The sequence below is a fragment of the Xenopus laevis genome, chromosome 6L (assembly GCF_017654675.1).
Source record: "Xenopus laevis strain J_2021 chromosome 6L, Xenopus_laevis_v10.1, whole genome shotgun sequence".
In the NCBI taxonomy this organism is placed as follows: domain Eukaryota; kingdom Metazoa; phylum Chordata; class Amphibia; order Anura; family Pipidae; genus Xenopus; species Xenopus laevis.
The window spans coordinates 49,028,749-49,040,913 of record NC_054381.1 but is presented as its reverse complement, the minus strand read 5'-3'; the positions used below and the strand labels follow the sequence as shown (position 1 = coordinate 49,040,913).

General features: G+C 40.4%; 2 protein-coding genes across 2 annotated transcripts in view; one reads left to right on the top strand and one right to left on the bottom strand.

Moving 5' to 3' along the window:
* rarb.L (retinoic acid receptor beta L homeolog) overlaps positions 1-12,165 on the bottom strand; it is a 620,347-nt gene that overhangs the window by 358,706 nt on the left and 249,476 nt on the right. The window lies entirely within an intron of this gene.
* On the top strand, positions 3,495-4,953 carry LOC121394589 (protein kinase C delta type-like). Its single transcript, XM_041566008.1, has 3 exons — positions 3,495-3,694; positions 4,318-4,380; positions 4,775-4,953. The coding sequence occupies exons 1-3, from the start codon at positions 3,507-3,509 to the stop codon at positions 4,935-4,937; spliced, it is 414 nt and encodes a 137-aa protein (XP_041421942.1). The 5' UTR covers positions 3,495-3,506; the 3' UTR covers positions 4,938-4,953.

Here is a 12,165-nt window from a genome sequence, read left to right as displayed (position 1 = left end):
ATTAACAACCCCTTTAAAGTCCACTGATAATATTTTGACTGGACCTGAGCTTCTATGGGGGGTGCACAGTTTTACATTCAGATGCCATTGCATGCAGGCTATGTCACATGCCAGAGTGGCAGTTGGAATCAGAGGTCTAGAGACAGGTACCAGTGGCAGTTGGGATCAGTACTTTGGTTTGTCTCAGACCAGAGAGCATCTCTTGGTGATTTCCGGATTTCCAAGTGATTCAAAGCGATTTTACTGTGCGGAAAAGCGATTTTTATTTTTGCAGCTGAAAGCAAATTCACAAACTTTAGTTGAGGTTGCTTTTGAAGAAAGAAGAAAACCAACTTTAGTCCAATATTTGAGATCTTATTGGTACCGTCAAGATGAAGAGACGAATCGACGACAGGAGCAGCACCGAGCAAAGAAGTGGGAGAAAAAGGAGCAAAAAGGTGAAAAAACACGGGTGCAGCTCTGACAAGGAGCAAATAAAAATCCAAGGAGGAAAAAGACCCAGACGCAGCTCCTCAACAGAACGTAAGTAGAACCGGGTGATTTAATACGTCTGCATCAACTGTTTTTTGTACCTAATCCTAAAATATAATGAATCCTCATTGGTGGCAAAACAATTCCATTGGGTTTAAATGATTTTTTAGTGGAAAAAGTATTAATGATCTGTATCAGTTAAATGATCTCAGTCTATTTCAACTGTCAAAATATATTTGTCAGTTGGTTATCTAAAGAAGTGATTTATTATATATTTAACTGTGTCTCTCTGTTAATCTGTATCAGTGTAACTATATATATCATATATTTGTTTATTTATCTATCTATATATAGATGTGTGATAGTAAATATCTGCAGGTGTTTATTTATTGGTGTCAATATATGTTTGTATCTGTTTAGTGAATGGCTGCTTCTATTGCAAAAACTTTTGCAGAGAAGAATTATTATTCCTGTTGTACAGATGCAGCCACTTTGGTTTGTCTGTTTGACACAGAATAACTAAACACAGATATCCCATTTATCTCATTTAACACAGAAAACTGTGACACAACATCCCATCTAATTAAAGCATTCACCATTGTGAACAATGGTGCTTTGGTATGCTAATGAAAAGGTTAAATGCATTAAATGAGTTAAGATAACTTTAGATAACACAGTTTCTTCAATTAACTCTGAGTCATGACGCATTTAACTCACAAATCCAAGTGGCTTCATCTGTACTTATTTTTTGCATTAAAGGGGTGTTTTTTTCTGACTCTTTCCAATTTTCAAATGGGGGTCACTGACCCCATCTAAGAAACCAATGCTCTGTTAAGGCTACACATTTATAGTTCTTGCTACTTTTTATTACTCCTCTCCTATTCATATTCCAGTCTCTTATTCAAATCAATGCATGGTTGCTAAGGTAATTTGGACCCTAGCAACCCAATTGCTGATGCTGCAAACTGGAGAGCTGCTGAATAAAAAGCTAAATAACTAAAAACCAATTGCAAATAGTCTCAGGATACCACTCTTTACATCATACTTAGGGTAAGGACACACGGGGAGATTGTCGCCCTGAATCTCCCCGTGTGTCCTTACCCTAAGTATGACCCCTGCCTTCCCACCGGTTACAATGAGATATCGCTAGTGGGATGGCACTTGCTTTGATTTCCAAAGTCATCCAAAGTTTACTAGTGAGGCAACTTCGGGAGACTTCGGAAAACGAAGCACCGAGATTGTCGCCCAGAAGAAGAGGCAATTAGTCGCCAGGCGACTAAATCTCCCCGAATTCCCCCATGTGCCCTTACCCTAAAAGTTAACTCAAAGGTGGACAACTAACGACTAATTACCATTCTTTAAATTTGTTTATAGCATCTCTCTCAGAAGGAGGAAGTGGATTAAAGAGGCCCCGTGTGGAAGAAGAGCTTCCTCTCCCAGTAGCAATCAGCAACTGCACCATCCATGCTGAGCTTGGGAGTGGAACATTCGGCAAAGTAAGTGCTGGGCTTCTGGGTAACCATACCTGTGTTTTCTTATTTAGTATTAAGGAATATAAGAAGCAGGGAATTCCCATATATCTTTAATGAAGTTTACCCTGACCTTTAATGGGGTTTAACTTAACCCGGTATGGTGGCTTACCAATTCTATAATCACAACTTTGTAACTAAAAACCCTGTTTTTGTAAATACATGTACTTCCAGAGATACTAAACTACTTATCAAACAGGGGAATAGGGAATGTGCATTGATCAATCCCCCTCTTTTTTTACATATCTTATATAAATAACTGTTAAGGAAAGGTCAGATAGACCCTGGTCTAGAGGCAAATATTCTGAGGTAAAAGGTGGGCCCTTTTCATAAATGTATCACTAGCAAATGTCTTGGGATGAATAGTCTATGTTTATTATATACAGATAGAATGTGAAACAATTTGGAACTGGCTTGTGGGGGAGTAGCACAAAAGTGGCCTATGGTGACAAAGGTAAATCCAGCCATGGATCATAGAAGTGGACTTCTAACATTTTATTTCTTATTCTGCCTTTTTTAGGTATGGTTGGTATCTTTTCCTAACAGGAGCCAGCATATGGCCATCAAGGTCATCAAGAAGAGCGAAAAGACCAACATGTCCGACATCATCACTGAGGCCCGGGTACTGAAGACGGCTGCTGGATGCCCCTATCTTTGCCAAGGTCATGGATCATTCCAAACACAGGTACAACATATCATCACTAACTATATAGGGTATTTCACATTTAGGTTAACTTAAATATTCCCAAAGAGGGCAGGATGTAAACAGGGTGGGTCACGGAATCTGCAGTGGAGTACCTGGGATACCATATTTGCAACTTTATATAAGAATACTCTTACTATACCAGAGAACCACAAAATGTATATAAATAACCCCATTTACGTTTTTACATTTTCCATGAGCTCCAAAATAGTATTCTTCAGAAAATGCCACCTATAGCTTTCCCTTGCCAGTCTACATAGGAGGCTAGAAGAGCTAGCATTCTTATAGTTATTTTAGTAAAGGCCAAGGACAGCAACCATGGGTGCAGGATGAGTAAAGGTGTGGGGCAGCTCAAGCTAAAACACACGCAAGATAAGCAGGTCCGCCATTGGGAGGGTATTGAGAGAGGAGACTGCATCAGAAGGGGGGGCAAGCTGAATAATGAGAGTAAAGCAAATTGTGTACATTATATATGAATTTACTTACCCAATTTCAGCAAAAACTGCACTCACTTGCCTAAAAACTTACAGTAATTTACATAGAAGCTTTTGTAACTTGCATATCAAGCAATGGCAGGGGCACATTTCACTGACCCCTAATGAATGAAAACCCTTATATTCCACTGCTCCCAATAAGCCGACTGACTTTAGCAAATATACTGCAGCTACGTATCAGTCTCACTGGGCCCCCTATAGTTCCTGGGGCCTCCAAGTAAAAGTAAAATCTACCTAACTGCTAATTAAACATTTATTTAGTACACAAGGATATTGACCAAAGAATGTTGCTACTGTGCGCTCACGTTCATGTCTCTAAAAAAGACACTTTGTGCAAAACTTTGTAATCACATGTTTTCAGCCATATGTGCTTGTAGTTATTTTGCCTTTTGTTTCTTTAACCAGCGGCATGCTCTGCTCGCTATGGAGTATGTCAGTGGAGGGACCCTAAGAAATGTCATCAGGAATGCCGGCCAGCTAGAGAAGGACTTAGTAACGTAAGTGACTTTATGTGTTTGTAATGGGGTAACAGAGCAGGAGCTGGCCTAGAGTACATGCAGAAGGAAGGATGGAAAGAGGTCAGCATTCGGAATCTTCAGCCAACTGATTTTCATCTTTTGTTTTTGTAAAGGAAATCAGCTAGGGAATCTATGTATGTAATATATCTGTAATGGCACAACAAATAATATCTTTCTCTTCTATAAAGTGCTGTCCTGTAGCTTCACTTCCCATTGCAGTAAACCCACTGTCCCTACAGCAAGCAAATATGTACAAAGCATCTTGTTTTATTCAATTTACTCATCACCTCATTAAAATTTGCTAGAATGGGGCAAAAAGAGTTCTGTCTCACCCTGTATGGAGTGCAGCCTTTGTTAAGACACATGGAGATGTGACCGTCATTCAGAATGCTGAATGCTTGAAGGACTAGGGCAACCCCTTGCATTGAGCTGTAAGGGCCATGGTTTTATGTCCCATAGCACTCCTACAGGTGTGCCTAGCCTTGAGATAGTGGCCCTCATATATTACAGCAGGGCCAAAGCACCGTTATAATAATAACTATAGTATAAACAAAGCAAAGAAATGTACTCACTATGGAAATGTTAATTTCTTTTCTCCAAAGATTCTACGCAGCAGAACTGGTGTGCGGCCTGCAGTTTCTCCACTCTAAAGGGATTATTCATCGGTATGTAAAATTTATAAACATCCCATATATTATCTTTCTGTTCATATATTGTTTCTGCAAACCCATTGTTCTCTCAAATAAAATTAATCTTATGCAAATGCCACATGGTGCATTCTGCCGCCTGTATGTTATACTCCTTTTATTGCAATGCATTGAAATCACTGCCAGGATATCAGTAATAAAGTATTAAAAATAGAGTATTAAGAAAATGGAGTATTAAAAAGAGTATTAAACAAACTGTAACACCCCATGAATTTGGGGAAGAGGGTTCACATTCCTTCTCACCCCCACTCATAAAATAGTACTGGCTGACTCCCAACATTTACCTCTCACACTACTTACCTGCTCTTTCTCAATTCCTTTTAATTTTTTAACCCTAATGTTTACCTTGCAGGGATCTTAAACCAGCTAATGTCCTGGTAACCAACGAGGGACATATAAAGATCGTCGACTTTGGTTTGGCAGCTGAGGGCGTGTTTGGAAAGAAAAAAATCAAAGGCGCAAAAGGAACACTGCCCTTTATGGCCCCAGAGGTATGTGACTGTGATTTAATCTAAATGCTTATAGCAGAGAGGTAATCGATTCTCTAAGTTGTGCTTATACTTATAAGTCTTTTTTCCTGCATTTAAATACTCAACTAAAAAATATTTTTAGTTTATTTTGTGTTTTGCTGGTGTATGATCTTTTTCTATACAAAGCAATTCAGATTAAAAGGGGAACAAAAGTCAATCACTAGGTGGGGTCTCAGATAGCATGCTCTGGGTTCCTTCCTACACATCATTTTAACTGTTCCCAGGTAACCACTGTGCTGCCCAGGGTGGGACACATGCACCCTAGAGTAATTGCTGGGAGTTTACTACTCATGTGAACAGCTTCAGCACAAGAGAGAGTTACAGAAAGAGCAAAGGTTTAGTTAAATGCATGCACTAGAGATTTTAATAACAATCTTTTTTTTTCTTCAAATCTAGGTGTTAAAAGAGAAGAGATATAATAGAGGAGTAGACTGGTGGGCATTAGGGATCATCGTATCTAAAATGGCATGTGGGACCTCACCATTCATAGAGTACGGCAACAGTACAGAATGCCGTTTATCGATTCTTCTTGAACAGCCATGCATTCTGATAAGGTTCAGCCCTGAATTGCAAGATCTCCTGCGAATGGTAAGTATTGGAATTTATGGAGAGGGTATAACTAGTTCTGCTATATTATATCATTTTCCAGAGAACTGATACTGGTTCCTAGAGATCTAGCAGTGACACTAACTGTACATTCTTGTTTGCTAAATAGTGCATAGGCAATTGGACAAAATCCCTGTGCTATGAGGGTATTACTGACAGGTGTGTAGCTTCATATTAGCAATAAATATCTGATAATGTTTTCTTTCTTTAGCTCCTGAAGAAAAATCCAAAAGAACGACTGGGCTGCAATGGAAATATTCGGGAGCACCCATTTTTTAATGCCATTGATTGGGTGCAAATAGAAAACCGGACTCTACCACCTCCTTCCCAGCCAAAAGCAGTAAGTACATGACGACATGTGTTTTGGTAGGCTACTGCTTATTATGAATAGGCACTTATCTTGAAATCTCTAGATGTTTGTGTTTTAATACATATTCAGGGCTAGAGACCAGTGTCTTCCTGTATTACAGTATCTACATAGCCGGTTAGGACTAGGCCTAGGTTTATTAACTCTGTGGAAAATTCTCTATGGCATTCCGCAACAAATACAATTGCACTTAATATTTTGTATTGTATTAATGCCATCTACTTTACTTACATTTTTTTGGTGACAAACTAATTTATATTTTGTTTAACTGCAGTTGTCACCTGTCGATTTTAAGAAGACATGCGAGGAGCCACCATCATTCTTGGAGTCCCTGAAACATACTATAACATCAGGTGATCAGGTATCTCTTCAAGATATGGCATGTCTGGATTAAATTTCACAGGTTCCAGCCATTTCTAGACCTTTTGGCACTGATGGTGATCTTATACCCTACCATCGTCCCCATGCCACAACAAACATCAGGCCCCATTATCAATTCCATGACTTCCAGTCTTCTCTCCTCATTATATCTCTTTCATCTTAATTTTGGCCTACTGGAGGTTCCATCAGTTGCCATCTGCCCCAGGGTTTGGTCCTTGATATAAAACGCTGTCTTTAGCGTTTTTTTTTACTAGCCCCTGCCTCTGCCATCACCCTCTTCTAACACTTGCCACTAGTCATTACCATCAGCCTTTGCCCCCACACCAATGTTCTATCACTCACCATTTCCATTATTCCCTGGCTAAATCATCACCACCTATTTATGGGCCTTTCCATCTGGTTCTGTCTGACTCTTTCTATCAGTTACTGTCTCTGGCCCTCAGCCAATCAATGGTCCATTTCATCGGCTCCTCACCTCTAGCCCTATTATCTATACTAGTGTCATTCACCGGCAGCTCCTACTATTGGGTCCTGTATCATCATGAATCCAGCATTACCATTGGCCCTAAAACCTTTGCACCCAGGGGTGATTCTGCCCTCACTTCAACCCTGAGGCAGCCTACCCGATGCCACCCCTTTTAACCCCCGTGGTTACCTTTTAACAAAGTAGAAGTGGGCTGCATCATCAGGGCTGGTCCTATCACATGTGGGGCCCAATTGGGACCATGTTGGCGGGGCCCCTAGACAAAGTGTTGCTGGCTACTGACACACCAAGTATTTAGGAAAATAAGGGCATACAGGCACAAAATAGAAAGGAAAGGGGCAGACAAGGTAACATAATAGGGGCACACAGGGTAAGAGAGAGAGGGAGGAAATAGGAGAGTGGACTGGGCCAATTAGTTTGGGGCTGGGCCGATTCAGCTTGGGAGCAGGCTTGGTTGGATTGGGGGCAGGCAGGGCCTATCAAGGTTGGAGGAAAGCTGGGCCTATGAGAGTTGGGGGCAGGCTAGACCTATGGATTTGGGGATGGGCTGGACTCTCAAAGTTGGGGGCAGGCCAGGCAGCATCATGTGCTGAGGGAAATATTATCTGTGCTGCCCTGTGGTGCGGGGCCCCCCAGAGGTGCGGGGCCCAATTGGTCCAATTGGCCTAAGGCCGGCCCTGTGCATCATTGTGCAGAGAAATTTCTCACTCTGCACAAAAATAGTCTAAATTCCCCTTTAAAAAAGATAAAGTTGACACTTAAGGGTACTAGGAACAACTTTTTGCCTCCCCTGTAACCCATAGGCATTACTGTCTGAGGCAAGTACCTCAACTAGCCTCATAGCGGGAGCGCCCCTATTTGCACCACACAGTACACTTTAATATTATCCCCACCTTTCATTCTAACTCCATTATTTCATTTATGTATGTTATGTTTGGCTAAGGTATATAACTAAAGGACTCTTATAAAGTAAAACATGAAATAGGAAACTAGAGTATAGTCTAACAACAATACTGCACACAGTTCACTACTGATCCAGGGATTTATCCGATTGCCATATTGGAGTCAGGAAGGAATTTTTTTCCCCCTCTGAAGCACACTGGACACAGCTTCAGATGAGGTTTTTTTTGCCTTCCTCTGGATCAAGATAAATAGGAATTTTATAAAGATAAACAAGAATTTTATGAATGAAAGGTTGAATCGTGTGGCTATCAATGTTTTTTAACCTTACATATTAAAGTACTACTAATTACTAAATTATGCAGGATAAGGTAGGATGGAATGCTTAAAAATTACAGAATGTAGGAACAAAACCTATATAATTAAGTTAAAATAAAATGTCAAAAACTACATTGGTTAAAAGAACTCATAGTTCCGTATTACCTCATTAGAACCCCCCTATTATAGCACCACCCTCATATATTGGTAATTTAATTTTTTTTAACAAATTTGCCTTAAATTATAGGAAATAAATTAAATATCAGGCATTTTATTCAGTGGTATAGGCATAGCAAGGGAACATAGCATAGCTTAAATAAAATAAGCTAAACTTGATTTCAATGATTAAATATGGTAGAAAATAATATGTAGGACCAGCAATAAAGTAGATGAATTTTGTACAAAATAACTAAAATAGACTAATTTAAACAGAAAAGTTGCAGCCATATTAATCCACAGGTGAAAGGTTAGTATTTGTGATATTTATTTAGATTAGCAGTAATTTTTAGGGCTCACTGTTAAATAAAAGACCTTTCTCTTCCTCGGGTTCAACCAGCAATCTTTATTATTAATGCCTCTTGAACCTACTGAAGAAGAAATGTCTCTCTCAAACGCTAGCTGTAATAGTTCTTAGTGCAAATAAAAAGTATATCCCAACAATACTTACTTTTTGCCTCTCTAATAAGATGGTTAGGATACAGGGGCAATTCTAGTGATACCGCCCCCTGCTCCCCAGGGGTTACTTTTACTGAGCCAGAGTGGGTCCAGCGGGGCAGCGTCACTAGTGATTTCTGCACTAGAGGAGCCAAATTTTCAGTTTAAAAAGAGAAATTTGGATTTTAAAGTTACCAGGAGTGCCTTTTTGCCACCCCTGTTAACTTGTGGGCTGCTCCAGTCTGAGGCGAATTTCTCAAGTCGCCTCATGGTGGCAGCGCCCCTGTTAGGATAGGTTAGGGACCTGCTCAGAGAGTCTACCTTGACGTGGTGGCAGGCTTGATATCCTTTGGCCAAACATATGTCATTTTCCTAAAGTACCAGAATGATTATTGGATGCCATTCAGGTTGTACAGAACTACACGATTATTGATTCTTGAGTCTTGACCACAGAAGAAACCAACTGAGACGACTGAAGATAAATCCCATCAGCGAATATTTCCTTTACTCAGTTTGATATTCCTCTTTCTGTAATAAAGTTATCCAGGAATACTATTGTTATGGTGTTTTCTGTGTATCATACCATTTATTGGCCAACACCTCCACTGAGTTATACCTTAGTAATCCTAGCGTCACAGATGTAGGGTTGCCACCTTACCCCTTTAAAACTGAACACATATGGTATTCACAGCCTGCATGGCTAATTAGCAATTCATTTAGATGCATGGCTCCACACAAATCAGTTCAGTCTGCAGCATGCATCTAAATGAATTGCTAATAAGCCATGCAGGCTGTGGATTGTATATGTGTTCAGTTTTAAAGGGGTGAGGTATGTGTCTCATTCACCCATCCATGGATAGATTTACTATAGCTCTGGTACAGAAAAAAGGTTTAATATAGAGACACTGGCATGTGAGCAGGAGTTTAGTCTTTAATGTAGCAATATAGACAAACTGGCAGTGCTACATCCAGAAGTCCTTTGGGACGTGTCAGTAAAAGACAGTGAATGGAAGGGAGTGATTGTTTCCATTTCAGGATGATCCTGCTAAGTTCATCTTTGGTAAAGTTGCAGTACTTGCCTCCCTGGAATGGGAAGAGAAATGCAGTCTGTACTACTGTCAGTGGGGCAGCTGTAACAGCAGGAGAGGATGCCTCTGTGGGAAGTGACTTTGTTATAAGTGGCCATGTATAACTAGGGAAATAGGAATCACACACAATACTGAAATTGTGCAACAACAGCTGCAGCCAGTTGGTTTATTTAGAGCAGCATGCACATATAGGCGCTAGGACTTCAGCCCCTTCCTCAATGCAATGCTCACAACACACAGCAAGTCATGTGACCTAATAAACCGCATTCCCATCTCCCAGCAAACTTGTCACTCAGCTTTTTGTGTGGTTTGTGCAATGTTTGGTTTGCATTTCAGCATCTTAAAGTTTAAATACATATAAACTTATTTATTGAAATAGACAAAATGTTGCCAGCTTTATTAAGAGAGACCAATCACAATCAAAACTGCACAAAACATTCAGACAGTGTTTGGCATAGAAATAGTAGCACTCAGATTAGTATCATTTACTAACAGATCTACATCAATGTTCTAATTAAACCCAACTGTGTCCACTGCTGATAAACCCTGTTATTGAACTTGGATTGACACTGTCTTGAGGCAAATATGGCACTTGTTAGGTGTTTCATTCAGGCCCGGATTTGTGGAGAGGCCACCAAGGCCCAGGCCTAGTGTGGCAGGATTTTAGAGGGGCGGCATGCTGACCAACAACACCCACATTAGTTCAGAAACACTGGGGATGCGCAGGACAAACAAACAATCGTTTTTACATTTCCCCTGCACCAATCCTATTGCTCTGGTCCCGATGATGAAAATTTGAGCAAATAAAAGGGAGGGGACATTTTTTAACCCCATGATATATAATGGAATGAATTGTATCACATTATTTTAATTAATTTATAATCAATTGGGATTTTAACTAGTTAAATTATAGCACAAGCACTTTTCTTTAATTCATACGATTACCACAAAGTAATCAGTAATTTTGCACGCAATTGAGATTATATTTATTAGGTAGCTGGAATCTAACTAGAGACTGCCGAGCGAGTTTGAAGCAAGTGGGGTCATTTTTTCTTTCTTTTCAGATATAGGATCCGTTATCCAGAAACCCCTTATCCAGAAACGTCGAATTATGGATAGACCATCTCCCTTACACTCCATTTTTTCCAAATAATCCAGACTTTTAAAAAATATTTCCTTTTTCCCTGTAATAATAAAACAGTATCTTGTACTTGATCCCAACTAAGATATTATTAATCTTCATTGGAGGCAAACCCAGCCTATTGGGTTTATTTAATGTATACACAATTTTCGACTAGGCTTAAAGTATGAAGATCTAAATTCCAGAAAGATCCGATATCTCAAAAATGGGGTTTTAGGGATATCGGATCTTTCCGGAATTTATACCTGGGGGCTCCCGAGCATTCTGGATAACAGGTCCCATACCTGTATACTTGTACTTGTCTATTTTTTGGTCCCTGTTTCTAGTTTCACCAAACCCTAAAATATTGATCTGATTCCGGATCCAAGTTCCAGGTACATCAGAAATATGGTTAAATGTGTCTACATGCATTAGTGCCAAAACTCAGAACTAACAGGCAGGGGCGCGCAGCCAATGAAGCAAGCTGAGACGCTCGCCTGAGGCGGCAACGTCGTAGAGGTTTCAAGGGGTGGCAAAAATCCGCTCCTGGTACCTTTAAGAGCCAAATTTAAACCGGAAATTCGGCTTTACTAATGCAATTGCGCTCTCCGCACTAGTGTTCTTGCCTCCCCTCCCGACAGGTAAGTCGGCGAGGGGGGGCAGCATTGCAGGAGCCTTAACAGTTCAAATCCATGACAGGGGGTTGAGCTGTCAAAAGAGGGATTGTGCTGTTCAAAACGGAACAGTTGGGAGGTATGTGTTAATTCTGCATGTGGACCTTTCTCTGCAAACTGCAAACTTGCTGTAATTTAAAAAAACTAGCTAATGGAGCAATCTAAAGTCAGTCCCCAAATATTATCATGAGATGGCCGAAGCTAATTTTTCAAATAAGCTAAAATGTCCTCATGGTTGGATGTAGTTGTTGGGCCATTGAACATACCTAGGCAAATTTGCACAATACTTTCTTGAGGCTAAAAGTCAGTATTATGCTAATTTCAGGGCTGGTTTTAAAACTCATGCGCCCCATAGCCACTCTCAACCCTCACTCACACACGACCCCCTGCTTGCACCTCCCTCACCTACTCTACACTGCTACTTCTGCAGTTCCCCCAATCACCAGTACTGGGGACTGGATGTGAGAAAGATTCAAACAACTGTCAAAGTCTCCCACCCAGTCCCCAGGTTCGTCCCCAAATCTCTGCCGCCCTAGGCCCAGGCCTTTGTGGCCAAATCAGAAATCCAGGAATGGCTAATATAGTATATAATGCTCCCCTACTGTAATTTATAAAGCTATT